At 44.9% G+C, this 15315-nt stretch overlaps 1 protein-coding gene across 15 annotated transcripts in view; it reads right to left on the minus strand.

Annotated features, from left to right (window-relative positions):
- Positions 1 to 273: 273 nt before the first annotated feature.
- Positions 274 to 15315, minus strand: part of LOC138736410 (frizzled-3) — a 78018-nt gene continuing 62976 nt past the window's right edge. For 14 of the 15 annotated variants that reach the window (XM_069885902.1, XM_069885898.1, XM_069885904.1 and 11 more), the window contains 2 exons: positions 14531 to 14761; positions 274 to 9118 (listed from right to left, as the gene is read on the minus strand). In XM_069885902.1, the coding sequence (XP_069742003.1) occupies positions 8908 to 9118; positions 14531 to 14761 (442 nt within the window). In that variant the 3' untranslated portion in view covers positions 274 to 8907. Of the gene's footprint in view, positions 9119 to 14530; positions 14762 to 15315 lie in introns of those variants that run through there. The other variant, XM_069885910.1, reaches the window with a different exon arrangement.

Below are 15315 nucleotides of genomic sequence, written 5' to 3' on the forward strand. Positions count from 1 at the left end.
AAGAGAAAAGAATGTGCCATCCTTTTACAGTCTGGTCAATAGGGTCCCAAGTCCCACCAATGTGATGGAGTCTTCCAATGCCCCTAAAGTCACTCAGTTTGAAGCAAATTAGAAATGGACAACAAATGCTGCTATTGCCAGTCACACGCAGATCCTGAAGGAAAGGTGCAGAAAAATCTGCTCCAGGCAAAAAAGAGAAATGCAAAAATTACGAGATTGAAAATTAAAAGTTCAATAAACTGATGAATTTAAAAACACACAAGAACAGAGAAATAAATTTCATTGTTTTATTAAAAATCTACTACTCTCTAAAAAAAATCTAATTTACAACTAATGCACAACAAACTAGACACTCAATTAAAGTGCTAAACCTGGGGGAGGGACGGGGACGCTGTACCAAACGCGACACTTGATTAAAGTGCTAAACCTGGGGGGGGGGGGGGGGAACACACTTTACCAAACTATACATCCAGCCTAAACAAGATGTCTCTTTATGGGGTGAGTGCAAGGTAAGAATGCCTTTTCTGCCATTTTATTGTGAACAAGAGTCTCAATTGATGCCCATTTCAAACACATTGTGCTTATGACAGATGAAATATTCAACAAAACCCAGCACAACCATTGCCGGTCCTGGCAATCCACATCTGGAACAGATTTTCAGCTGTCTTCTACATTGGCTTCATTTTATACTGGCCCAGTGCCCAGGCTTGTATGTATGGGCATGTCACAACTGCCATCATTTGGAATTTGTGCGCCTATTGATGATATAAATAGTACTTCTCCATTACTGATTCAACCTTGCAGGATAATGAGGACAGATGCAGCACAAATACTGATTTCTATAAGAGCCAGTGAGCATTGAAAATGCAAAATATCACAATCTCAGCCACAATTTTCATCCCAAATCAATATCTAATTGACCAAATGACACAGCACATTTTGAAACAATGTCATTCCATTCTTGCATAGCCATTAAAACTTGACCAGAGTTTACACAATTACAAGAATGAGGCAATAATGCTTCCTTCTACTCCCTTGTTAATATATAAATTCTATTAGTTTGGATTTTGTTTAATCCTTACCTTCACGGTATAGAAAATAGTTTCAATAAAACAGAAGTTGGCATGATAGACTCAAAGCTGAAGAGTGAAAGAAAGCTAAAGATGGGTCTGTCTTGGATGACAGTGGCCAGTAAATCTTTTTTGTATGTATTTAAATGTTTGGACACCTTTAGCAAGTTAATTAGATTTAGCAAGCTAATTAAGAGGGGTACGGTGAGTATAGTGGTTAGTGTAACACTGTTACACCAGCGATCAGGACCGGGGTTCAAATCCCACGCTGTCTGTAAGGAGTTTGTATGTCCTCCCCGTGGCTGCGTGGATTCTCTCTGGGGGCTGCGGTTTCCTCCCACTGTTGAAAACGTACTGGGGCTGTAGGTAAGTTGGGTGGCGTGGGCTCTTGGGCCGAAATGACCTGTTACCATGCTGTGTCTAAATTTAAAAATTAAATTAAAAATTAATTTTGAAAAAAGACCTCATGACCAGAGTAAAGATTTCGTGACTTGCATATTGATCAGTGTTGGCTTGTGAAAGGCAGGCAGAAATTGTTTCCTTCACTGCCTTAAGATGACATTATTTTCAGTGAACTCAATGTCATTGAGGAAATAAAGCATTGTCGTGGAGGTTTCAGTTGAACTGTTTATTTCATGCACGCACCTTTAAGGCCAACGTGAGTTGCGCTCCTTTAAGGCCAAAGTGAGTTGCACCCCATGCAGCGGTGACGTCACCATGTTGCCCGGGGTGTGAGCTGTGGCCTAAGCCACGAGCAAGCCCCGACGGCGCCACCTTTCTGTAGCTGCCCTGCCAGCGTGGCAGTACAGGCGGGGCCGGTCTGCTTATAGAGATGTGCACTGCCACACAAACCACCCCCCCCAGAACCAGCTTACATGCCGCTTGGGCGGCTGACCCCTCCATTTAGGTTGGGCTGTCTGCACGGTTTGGTCTGTCCATGTGCGCCGCCGGTTTCAGTCGATCAACCGTGAATAGTTCTTCCCTGCCCCCAACATCCAGAGTGAGTCTTTCCCGATCGGTGGAAGACCTTGTACGGATCCTCATACGGGCGCTGCATGGGGGGATTGGATGCGGGCCATGCCGGATGAACACGAACTCCGGTTAGGCCAGCTCTTTGGGGGCGTTCGCCGGGTGCTTGCTGTGGTGGGTTGGTGGTGGGAGTGCCAGCAAGGCGAGTCTGTTGTGGAGATCATCAAGAAAGGTTGGGATCTCACCTCTGGATTTTTTGCCCACTCCGAAAAACTTCTCTGGTAGCAACAGCTGTGCACCGTAGACGAGTTCCGCGGATGAAGCCTGGAGGTCCTCTTTCACAGCCGTTCGAATGCCAAGTAGGACCCATGGCAGCTTGTCTGTCCAGTTGGGTCCTTTCAGTCGCGCCATGAGAGCCGCCTTGAGGTGTTGGTGGAAGCGCTCTACGTGTCCATTTGCTGGGGTTGATAGGCCTTGGTGTGGTGTTGCTTGATTCCCAAGTGGTTTGCCAGTTGCGTCCAGAGGGCAGAGGTGAACATGGTGCCCCTGTTGCTGGTCATGTGGGCTGGGATGCTGAACCGGTTGACCCAGTTAGCGAGCAGGGCTCTGGTGCAGGACGCAGCGGAAGGGGGATCCTGAGGGGGATAGCACCTGGCCACATTGTTGTCCGGTCAACCACAGTCAGGAGGTAGCAGGCGTTCCTGGACACCAGAAGGGGGCCCACTATATTGATTTGGATATGGACAAACCTTCTGGCTGGCGGGTCGAAATGTTGTATAGGGCTCTGATATGGTGCTGAACTTTGGAGGCTTGGCGGTACGTGCAATTCCTCACCATCTGGGCCACTTGTTTTTTTAACCTGTGCCAGAAGAAACGTTCCGCCACCATGCATAACGATGTCTTAACTGAGGGGTGGGCCAGGTTGTGAATCATCTGGAACGCCTCCTGTGAGACTACCGGTCGCGGCGAGCCAGTCGAGACATCGCACAGGACCACAACATGGCTGCCCGGCAGCTTCAGGTCCTTGAGGTGCAGGCCGGTGATGGCGATTTGGAAGGCCTGTGTCTCTTTATCCTCCCTCTGGGCATGAGCTAATTGGGTGTGGTTCAGGCGAGGGGACAAGTTGTGGATGGTAGGTCTGGAGAGCGTGTTGGCAACGACATTGTCCTTATCCGCCCGGTGTCGGGTGTCGGTGGTGAACTCCGAGATGTAGGAAAGGTGTTGCTGCTGGCACGCCGACCAGGGATCCTTCGCCACGGTGAGGGCCTGAGTGAGCGGCTTGTGGTCTGTGAAAGCAGAGAATGGTCTTCCCTCCAGGAAGTAGGAGAAGGGCCTGATAGAGAGGTACAATGCACTGTACTTCAGTTCAGGTGGTGGGAGGTGCCGGCTGAAGAATGCCAGCGGGTGCCACTCTCTGTTGACTTCTTGCTCGAGGACGCCCCCGATGACCATGGCAGACGAGTCCACCGAGAGTGCTGTGTGGGCGTTGGGGCATGGGTGGGCTAGTAGGTTGATTCTAGCCTTGATCTGTGCGAAGGGTGTCTCAGCCTCTTTCAACCACTCGGTATCTTTTGCTTGGCTGAGATCAGGGCAAACAGTGGGTGCATAATGCGGGCAGCCCCTGGGATGAAGCGGTGGTAGAAGTTAACCATCCCGGTGAACTCTTATAGGCCCTTGAGGGTGTCTATCTTGGGAACTGCTGTATGGCCTTGATCTTGCCTTTGTCCTGTGATGGTGCTGTCCCATCCACAGTGATGGTATGGCCCAGAAACTGTAGCGACTCCTTCCCAAATTGACATTTGGCCACGTTGACGTTGAGGCCGAATTCAGCCAGGTGAGCGAACAGTGAATGAAGATGAGTCTTGTGCTCATTGTGATCTCGACTGGCGATGAGGATATCGTCGAGATAAATGAACACGAAGTCCAGGTCTCTACCTACTATGTCCATGAGCTGATGGAAGGTCTGGGCTGCGTTCTTCAGGCCAAAGGGCATCCGCAGGGATTAGAAAAGGCCGAACGGGATGATGATGGCGGTTCTGCCGATATCATCCAGGTGTACGGGGATTTGATGATAGCCCCTCACCAAGTTGACCTTAGAGAAAATCTTGACGCCATGTTGGTTGGCCATAAAGTCCTGTTTGTGGGGAATGGGGTACCGGTCAGATGTGGTTGTGTCGTTGAGCCGGCGGTAGTCCCCACACGGGTGCCAACCCCCAGAGGACTTTGGGACCATGTGCAGGGGAGAGGTCCAGGGACTGTCCGACCTGCGGACTATGCTGAGTTCCTGGAGGCGGGAGAACTCCTCTTTCACGAGTTGCAGCTTCTCTGGCTGCAGTCGTCTGGCCTTGGCGTGGATTGGGAGGCCCTGTGTGCCGAAGTGGTGGTGGACGCCGTGCTGGGGAATGGTGGCGGTGAATTGTGGCTGTAGAATGCCGGGGAACTTGTCTGGGATGCAGGAGTACTCATTCCTGGGTATGCAGATTGTGGCTATCCCTGGGTTGTACGCACTGGACGGCTCAAGTCGAAGGGACTGAAAGGTATGGGCATGCATGAGTCTCTTGCCCTTCAGGTCGACCAGCAGGCTGTGCGCTCGGAGGAAATCAGCTCCTAGCAGTGCAGATCTCACGGTGGCCAGCAGGAACTTCCAGCGGTATTTGTTTGGCCCAAGGTGTACCTGAGTGGTCCGTGCACCGAAGGTCTTTATGTCGGTGCCGTTTGCTGCCTACAGGGTCAGGCCTCTTGTGCGGGATTCGAGGGCAGTCGGGGGAAGCACGCTCAACTCTGATCCGGTGTTGACCACGTGTAAGAGGCTGTTCGTGTGGCCAGCCATCGCAGCCATCAGCCGCGAGACAATAAGCAAGCCCAGACGACGCCATCTTTCTGCAGCTGCCCCGGCAGCGTGGCGGTACAAGCAGGGCCAGTTCTGAAATAGAGATGTGCGCCACCACAGCGTTGATATTCAGGCATGGATTGAGAACTCTGTTCTCCACATTGGCCTGATAGGAAATCAATAAATGTTGCTTTGAATTTTGATAAAACAAAGAAAATCAGAGCTTGCACGTGTGGAGAGAAACAGAAGTGTTTCAGGTCAAAGACCTTTCATCTGAAATGGAAATGTGAGTGAAAGGGTATTTTGAGTTCTAGAGAGGGGAAGGGGTGGAGATAGCTAATTAATAGATAGGGGACTGAAGAGGGGGAAAACATAACAACATGCTGGAACGGTGATTTTTTTTTGCCGGAAATCCAAAATAAAAGAATGTAGTTTAAACAGCATCTATGGAATGGGACAGAAAAGGACAAGATCAGTAGTGAAATGTATGAAATGGAAAATACTCTTGGGCATTATAGTTGACTTTTGCAAGACAGAGACTAATAGAAAAATAAGAGTCCAATGTGGACCATGCGAAAGCAGGTTTGAAGTGTTATGCATGATCTACCACAAATATTCTCTGTTTTAGCCAACAATCCTCCTCTTTTCCTTTTTTCATTTTCATGGCATGACTTCTCAAATGAAGACTTAGGAAGGAGGCAGTCCACGTCTGTTACAGGCTCGCTAGTAGCTGATGGGCCAATGGGGGACAGACATGCCCAGCCGCAGTGGCTGCAAGGGAAATTCTGTTCTGGGTTTTGTGTTGGTATATCACGGTTCTTCCTCCATCTCCTTTTGTCCTCAAAGCAAGCCCTTCATGCGTTCTCGAAGGAGGGGACAGATTAGAGAATGGAGTGTTGCCAGGTGACCAGAAGGTAGACCACTGGCAATGTCAATGTGACAGGCACCAAGTGATTCCTTGTGCCTCTTTTTCAGAGCTCCTCTGACATGGTGGACAGTGGAGAGTTCGCCATACAGCACAATCTTGGGCAGGAAATGATTCTGCATTCCAGAGATGTGCCCTGCCTAATGTAGCTGCACCTTCAACAGCATGGTCTTGATGCTGGTAACCTCTGCCTGTTTGAGGACTTCAATGTTAGTGATGAAGTCACTCCAGTGGATGTTTGGTGGAATTGGTCAAGGAGTTGTAGGTGGTAACAGTAGGTGACCCACAACTTGGGAGCTGTACAGGAAGGTGGACAGTACAACAGCTCTGTACATACTAATCTTTGTGTCTTTTTTTCAGATTCTTGTTGTTCAAGACTCTTCTGTACAGCCTGCCAAATGCTTTATCGATCTTGGCATCTGATGAAATCCTGCACCCCAGGTAGATGAACTGGTGGACTGTCTTCAGCTCGGTATCGCCGATGGTAATGTGAGGAGGGTCGTACTCTTCCTAAGGTGCGGGTTGATGGAAAATTTCTGTCTTCAAGCTGACTTCTGGCAGTCTTCACAAAGCAGGATATTATACACTGCAAGGCTGTCTCTGTATGGGCAACAAGGGCAGCATCATTGGCAAAGAGAAGCTTTTGAATGAGCTTGCTCCAATGTTTTGGTGTGGGACTGTCGTCGCCTCAGGTTGAACAAGTTGCCATCAGTGTGGTTTCAGATGAAAAAACTGTCCTCATCATCAAGGTCTTCTGTGCCCCTTTGGGGCATCATGCTGAAGAAAATGGTGAAGAGAGTCGGCGTGAGGACGCATCCTTGCTTTACACCTTTGCCTATTGAGATAGGCTCTGAGAGGTCGTCGTTGAGTCTGACCTGGCCATGTTGATCTTCATGTAGCTGGATGACCATGCTGAGGAACTTTGGGAGTCATCCCAGCCATTCCATGATTTGCCACACACCTTTCCTGCTCACAGGGTCAAATGCTTGGTAAGGTCAACAAACGTCACGAACAGTCCCTTGTTCTGTTCCCTACCCTTTTCTTCGAGTTACCTGAGAACAAATGCAACTTAAAAATCACTTTTTTACCACTTTCCTGTTATGATGAAAGGTCATCTTGAAACATCCACTCTCCAGAGTTTTTCTGTCCAGAACTTGAACCACCATATTGACTATTTCTAGCATTTTAATACTATCAGATTTTTTGCTTTTCCATTAAAAGCAAATTAGATTAGCCTTTACAAAATGAGTGTGAGAGTTGAGATGAGAGATATTTTAAAGCAAATTCAATTTTTTTTTGGTATGTCCTAAATTCTTGTTCTTCTGATCAGACAGCCTCCAGGTGACAGCTATTCAGGTTAAAAAAAAATCTACCCTTACAGAATTCACAAACCACTATCAAAAAAGTCCGCCCATCAAAAATATGGGGAAAATTACATCTGCAAGAGTCACCCTGTAGCTTGGCCCAGATAGCCTCACACCCTGGTGCAATACATCTTGTTACAATGGAGAAAGATTAAACACACTTTAGAAATAAAAGACTATTGGTCTACTGAGAAATAGAATGCCTTCGATGGTGCAAAATAAATAATTAACAAAATTGTCCACAACAATACGATGACAACCAGAAAATCAGTTGATGACTAAAGTATAAGCCAGAATTTTATACGAGAACTTTTTTTCTCTGCCCAGACTGATGTCTCATGCGAAAGGTTCAACCTATATCAATGCAGCTGTATCAAAGCTGAAATTTCACCTTGGTATTGGGTTGAAGATCATGGAGTCAGGCTTAAACTTTCATGGGAGCCATAACTGAGCTATGATTGACAACTTGATTTGAATTGGTGCGATCAAAGAGGTCTTTAACAACATTTACAATCAGAATACCAGAACTGGTATGAAAACTATATAGCAAGAACCTTTGTAAAAATACTGGCAAATCTTCAAAAACACCAACTCAAAATGTAATTCTGTGAAATGGTCAATGCGACAGATGATTGTGGTATTTTAAATTATCTTTACTTTTTAAAACCCTGTTTGGGTTCACTTCAAGTCAGGTGCAGTTGAAAATTGTCTTCGAAATTGATAAAATTTTTGAGAATTTTTTGGTTATAAACCCAATTTTGAATAAACCCTAGGTTGCTGCTCACCTATCTACTGTAGATCCCAGTAGAAGCAGAATCCATTCATCCGGATGTTCTTTTAAAGCTGGGCTTCAGAAAGAATGGTGGCTGACAGATCGATCAAATCTCAAGTATCAATATGGATTACTGGACCCTCCTCGCGCTTCACTGCCGGCTGGTACAAGTAACTATCTTGCATCTCAGAATACTTATGTTACAAATCATCACCCCCTGTCACACTAGCATCATGCTCCTAATCTAAATATACACATCACTTCACAAATCCACTCATCTCAAGACCCATCAACAGCAATGCACAAGTTCACCAATAAAAAAAAAGCATCAGAGACTAATAAATTGGCCCAAATAGCTGAATGACATGCTCCCTATTCAAAAGATTTTAGATGTGACACCATGAGGTAGCAAGTCCCTTCCCTTTACTAACCTTAATTCAAGTAAATACAATGCATTTCTACACTTTATTACACCACTTGATCTCTCGCACAGCAAGTCCCATTTCCAACAGCAGTATTCATGTTGCTTGAGAGGTGCACCTCAAAATAAAAACAGACATGCCACTGTCTTCCCAATTCTGCCTTGAACATTTACCCTTTTTCGTTTCCATAATGGGATATTGGTCAATGTCTTTCCCATCAACCTTCACTTCAGAATGTTAGCAGAATACATGTTCAAATGTGTCACAAAGCTATGAAATTAGGTAGCTTTCGATGTTAAATCCTGTCACCAACTCTGAAGAGGAATGAAATCTTCCTATTCTTTGACTTTTATGGACGATAACAATGTTGAGAACAATACAGTCAAGTCCAATAGCTTGCAATCTTCTTTCCCTTTCATCTTTCCAGAAGTTTTATTCCACATTTGTTAGCAGCCATTTAATAACCACATTGTGTTTGGATTCTGATCTTTCAGGCTCCAGTGATTTAAAAAACATTTAGGTCCCTTTGCTTTGCCTTTGATGAAGAGGCAATGACTAGGCACTTGTGCAGTCTTCTTCGATGACCCGGTTCATACTAGTGCCGTGGGTGATGTGTGTCGCTGGGTTAGTGAGATCTCTGATGCTGCCATGCTGGGACTGGTCATTCAGGTGGTGCAGGCTGCTTTGCTGGGACTGGTCATTGAGCCTTGGCAGACTTCCATGAACCAAACGCTCATCCAGTGCTCTGAAGCTACAGGGTGTGTATCTGGTGAAATAGCATTAAACATTACATTTCATTAGTTATTTCCTTTGATAAACTGTTCACAGGTTGTTAACCAGAATTGGTTTGAGATTCAGAGCTCATGTCCGCAGCACCTATCACATTTTAAGAGCACATCTGATTTATTCCAGTCAATACTAAGAATTTGGCTGAGAACTGAGAGTGCAAACTCAGAGCCAGATTGGAGACAAAGGACAAAGCCAATGACTCAGGAAAACTACATTTCTCATCTCTCCCTATGAAACCAAAGCAGATCAGCATGGGGCTTGGTGGACAAAGACCTCACACAAGGACATAGACAACCAGCTTCTGGGAACCAGGCATTGGGATTGGGATTCATGGGAATGGCACCCTTTTTGAGGATTCAAAATCAGGGGCTGATGTTTGTGCCATGGATGTCTCAAGCTCAGGTCCACCACGAGACTGGACAAGAGGCAGATGTATCTATACTCACTTGATGTCTCTGAAAGAACTCTCTTTTGCTTGACTTTCTAATCTTGATAGCAGATTTGAACTAGTGGCACCTCTTCATGTGCCTTTCCAGGGCAAAGTACTGCTGTACACCAACAATATTTCCTCTTCTTCCTCAATCCTAATTCTAGGTCTCAATCCAAAAAACCTACCCACCTTTTGTCTTCATACCAGATTCTACTGGGCAAGCCATCAACATGGTGAGTTATGAACCAGTCTTGTGCAGCCCTTGCACAACCATATATGTCCCATTCCAAGTAAGGGCAGTGGCATAAACTGAATAAGCATCGAGACGAGCAAGATGAATGGTTGATGACAAGGAGCGTATACCAACAGAATTCAGCTGATATGAGAAAGAGACTTCCTGCTCCTTGTCAAGGATGGGGAGGGGGAGGCGGTGAAAGCAACTTTGTCAATAGACAGAGTAAATATGGACTAGGCTGAAGTATGAAGTGTTGGAATGCATCTCATTTAAAATCTAATAGAACATAGAACATTACAGCACATTACAGGGCCTTTAGCCCAAGACGTTACTGCAACCTATATTAACATACTCAAAACCTTCCCAACCCTATAACCCTCTATTTTTCTTTCATCCATGTGCCTATTGTAGCAACCTCCACCACCGCCCCTGGCAATTCATTCCAGACATCCACTACTCTCCATGTAAAAAAAAAGCCCCAGACATCTCTCCTCTCTTCATTTTGTTCAGATGTCCTCTAGTGTGTGCTCCTCTCACCTTAGGGGGCCTGTGCACCCTATCTATGCCTCCATAATCTTGCAATCAGCTATTCTATTAATCAATTCTGGAATCCTTTTTTCAACAATAATTTCCAATAGGACGTCTAAGAACCTTAGAACCAGGTTACACTATTTAAAGTACTTGTGTGATTAACAATTCCATCTGAACATTGCATAATGTTATGCCATGGCTGAACTTGGATTAAGATTAAAAAAAGGTATATGGGTACTAAACAACTATGCTTAATTACTGTATAGAAACAGAAAATTTTGTCCTTCTACCTTTGACCTAACCTGTGAACGTCATACTATTTCTTACACTGTTGTTTATCTCGTCTCTCTACTAATCACCAAAACCATTCTTTTTGTAGGGAGCTTCTCAAAGTTGGCACCCTCGAAATTACCAGTGCCTTTTCCACTGGCATCCCAGTTAATTAGCTGTGCAGTGTCCTGGGATAGGAAGCCCTTTGTACCATTTTCACTGGGTAACCCTTAACTAGGACACTAATTGCTTTTCCACTGAACACAACAGCCCCGGGGATTGGAGTGTTCTATCTTCAAATGGAAACAGGTGACTTTCTGCTGTCCCTTTTCCACTGGTTTTATCAGCAAGCCGGTGTCAGCAAACACCGGGGATATGAGTAGGGGTGGAGACGGTTAATCGCCAGCGTGAAATGACGTCATTTGATGCCAGCGTTCAGACAGTGTTCCTTTTCCACTGAACTCTGTCCCAGTAAATTTCCAGTTAATTCCAGGGACAGGGTGTCAGTGGAAAAAGGGGCTACTAACTGCATTTATTAGTTGTGGTGAAAATTGGACTATAGAACCATAAAACACTATAGCACAGAAACAGGCTGCTTCAGCCCCTCTAGACTATGCCAAACCATTTTTTTTGCAAGGTCTCATTGACCTGCACCCAGACCATAGCCCTCCATATCTCTCCCATTCATGTACCTTTCAGCTTTTTTCATAAATGTTAAAATTGAGCCCACATTCACCACCTCAGCTGGCAGCTCATTTCACACTCCCACCACTCTCTGTGTGAAGAAGTTCCCCACATGTTCTCTCTAAACTTTTTCCCTTTCACCTCTTAATCCACGTCCTCTGGTTTGTTTCTCACCTACCCTCAGTGGAAAAAGCCTATTTACATTTATGCTGTCTATCCCCCTAAATTTTAAATACCTCTATCAAATCTCCCTCATTCTTCTATGCTCCAGGGTATAAAGTCCAAACAACATCCTAGTAAATCTTCTCTGCACTCTATCTTATTGACATTTTTCCTGTAGTTAGGTGGCTAAAGCTGCACACAATACTGCAAATTTGGCCTCACCAATGTCTTTTCCCAACTCCTCAATACTTTAATTTGTTAATGTCAATATGCCAAAGCCTCTCTTTTCAACCCTATCCACCAGTGATGCCACTTTCAGGGAATTATGTATCTGTATTCAAAGATCCCTCTGCTCTATCACATTCCTCAGTGCCCTACCATTTACCATGTATGTCCTTTCTTGGTTTGTCCTTCCAAAATGCAACACTTCACCCTTGCCTGCTTTAACTTCATCTGCCATTTTTCCAGCTGGTGCAGATCCCTCTTCAAGCTTTGAAAACCTTCCTCACTGTCCACAACACCTCCAGAGTCATCTGCAAACTTGCTGATCCAATTTACCACTTTTATCATACAGATCATTGATATAGATGACAAACAACAATAGTCCCTGCTCCGATCCCTGAGGCATACCACTAGTCACCGGCCTCCAGTCTGAGAAGCAATCATCCATCACTACTCTCTGGCTTCTCCCATCCAGCCATTGTTATATCCAGTTCACTGCATCACCATGAATACCTAGCATCTGAACCTCCTGACTAACCTGCAATGTGCGATCTTGTCAAAGGCCTTGCTAGAGACCATGTAGACAACATCCACAGCCTTTCCTTCATCAACTTTTCTGGTAACCTCCTTGAAAAACTATAAGATTAGTTAAACATGACCTACAACGCACAAGGCAATGATGACTATCCCTAATCAGTTTCTGGCTATCTAAATAAATGTACATCCGATCTCATAGAACACCTTTCAATAATTTGCCAACTATTGACATTAGGCTGACTGGCCTAAGATTTAGGGATTATTTTTGGAGCTCTTTTTTAAGCAAGGAACAATGTGAGCTACCCTCCAATCCTCCAGCGCCACACCTGTGGCTAAGGACATTTAAAATTTTTTTGCCAGATTCTCTGCAATTTCTACACTAGCCTCCCTCAAGGTCCAAGGAAATATCTTGTCAGCCCCTGGGGATTTATCCACCTTTTTTTGCTTTAACAAGCACCTTGTTAATCTGTAAAGGTTCCATGACTTCACTGTTTGTTTTCCTTACTTCCCATGACTCTTTGCTTGTCTCCTGAGTGAATACTGATTGAAAAATTTTTTAAGATCTCCCCCATCTCTTTTGGCTGCATAGAAAGTCGATCACTCTGATCTTCAAGGGGACCAATTCTTCTCCTAATATACCTGTAGAAACCCTTAGGAATTTCCTTCACACTGTCTAAGCAACCTCAGGTCTTCTTTTAGCCTTTCTGATTTATTTCTTGAGGGTTTTCTTGCATTTTTGATACTTTTCAAGTACCTCATTTGCTCCAGGTTGCCTACTCCTGCTTTATACTTCTCTCTTCTTGTGAACCAGATCCCCAAATATTCCTTGAAAACCAAGGTTTCCTATGCCTGTTAACCATGGCTTTCTTTAATCCTGACAGGAACATACAAACTCTGTACTCTCAAAATGTCATCTTTGAAGGACCTTCACTTACCAATCCACACATCTTAGATCCTTTATTTCCTCAAAATTGGCCTTTCTCCAATTTAGAATCTCATCTCGAGGCCCATACCTATCCTTCTCCATAATTAATTTGGATCTAATGGCATTATGCTCACTGGACCCAAAACGTTCCCCTACACATACTTCTGTCACCTGTCATGTCCCATTCTCTAAAAGGAGATCCAGTATTGCACTCTCTCTAGTTGGTACCTCTATATTATTGATTTATAAAATGTTCTTGAACACAAACCATCCAGCCCTTTTACAGTACAGGAGTTCCAGTCAATATGTGGAAAATTAAAATCTCCTATGTCATAATCTTGTGTTTCCTGAAACTGACTGCTATCTCACTACAGATTTGCTCCTCCAATTCTCATTGACTATTGGGCAGGCTAAAACACAACCCCATGAGTGTGGTCATACTGTTCTCGTTCCTCGGCTCCATCTATATAGCCTCAGTAGATGAGTCCTCTGGTCTGTCCTGCCTGAACACAGCTATGATATATTCCCTGACGAGCGAGGCCACTCCTCCCCCTTTCATTCCCCCCCCCCCCCCCCATTCTATCATGTCTAAAGCAACAGATGTCCGGAACATTGAGCTGCCAGCCCTAGCCCTCTTGTAACCAACTTTCACTGATGGCAAAAAAATCATAATTCCATGTGCTGATCCACAGTTTGTCTGTTTTTCCTACAATATCTTTGTATTGAAACAGATGCATCTGAGAAAATTTCAACCATGTACAACCCGTTGACTTCTAATGGTGCATGCAATTTTCACATTATGTTTTCCCTCCTTTGCTCCTCTACCTGCTCTGGCACTCTGGTTCCCACCTCCCTGAAAATCTAGTTTAAACCCACCAGAGGCAGCACTAGCAAGTATTCCTGCAAGGATATTAGCCCCCTCCAGTTCAGATGCAAACTGCCTGTTGGAACAGGTTCCACCTTCCCTTGAAGAGAGCCCAATGATCTGGAAACCTGAAGCCCTCCGTCCTGCACCATGTTTTTAGCTATGTGTTAAGGTACGTTATCCTCCTATTTCTAACCTCACTAGTACGTGGCATAGGTAGCAATCCTAAAATCACAGTCCTGAAAGTCCTGTCTTTTAATGTAGCACCCAACTTCCTGAACTCCTCATTCTTCCTACCCACGTCATTGGTTCCTATATGGACCACGACATCTGGCTGCTCACCCTACCTCCTGAGAATGCTGTGAACTCGATCTGAAATATCTCAGACCCTGGCATCAGGGAGGCAACATACCATCTGGGATACTTGATCTCATCCACAGAACCTCTTATCTGTCCTCCTAACTATGGAGGATTATCCAGCTGCAAATTCCAAATGGACAGCTATAGTGCTTTTGAAGATCAACTCACCTGCCATCCCGTGACCTATGAAGGCTGCCATGGTAACTGCTGAGTTTACTATGGACACTACCAGCTTTGCTCCTCTGATCATCCATGGCCAGCTGCTGGGAAGAGGCATGAGTGGATGTTCCTTGGGTGGAGGTGCCTCGAGATTTGCGGATGATGGGAGTGTTTGGATCTCTGAGCAGAGATTGTGCAAACTCGGGTTCTTGCAAAACTTGGCAGCTCTCGTTCACAGAACTAAAAATTAAGAAAAACGGCGATCTACAATCAATTACGGAATCCATTTAAAGAGAAGAAAACACGAGGCAACAATCTCCAACTCCTGATATTTCCAAAACAATTTCTACCCACTATTTTTCTAGATTTTTATTTCTTCAGGCTTTCAAAGTTCTGGTAACGTTCACAGATTTAATAGTTTTACCATTAGACAGACTGGTCTTGGAATGTGTTATGCAAATTCCCTAGGAAAAGGGAAGATAATGTTAATTAGAACCAGGTCATTCTTGAGAGAACATGTCTTTACAAGAGGTTTGAAAATCTTTAATAAAGACACAATTGCGGTGTGATAGTACAGATCTATCACCAATGTACATAGTGTATATAGTTACTCTATCTAGACTGTGCTTACAGCAATTGGCTGAGAGCTAAGCCACGCCTATTGTCTGGGCCTTAAAGGGTTGTGTCCCTAGCCAGGTCGGATCATTCCAGACTGGTTGGCCACCTGTGGAGAGCTCCTGTCTTTTGCTAATAAAAGCCTTGGTTTGGATCAACAAGTTTTTGATTCTTTCGAT

Source organism: Narcine bancroftii, chromosome 6, assembly GCF_036971445.1.
Source record: "Narcine bancroftii isolate sNarBan1 chromosome 6, sNarBan1.hap1, whole genome shotgun sequence".
NCBI classification, from domain to species: Eukaryota; Metazoa; Chordata; class Chondrichthyes; order Torpediniformes; family Narcinidae; genus Narcine; species Narcine bancroftii.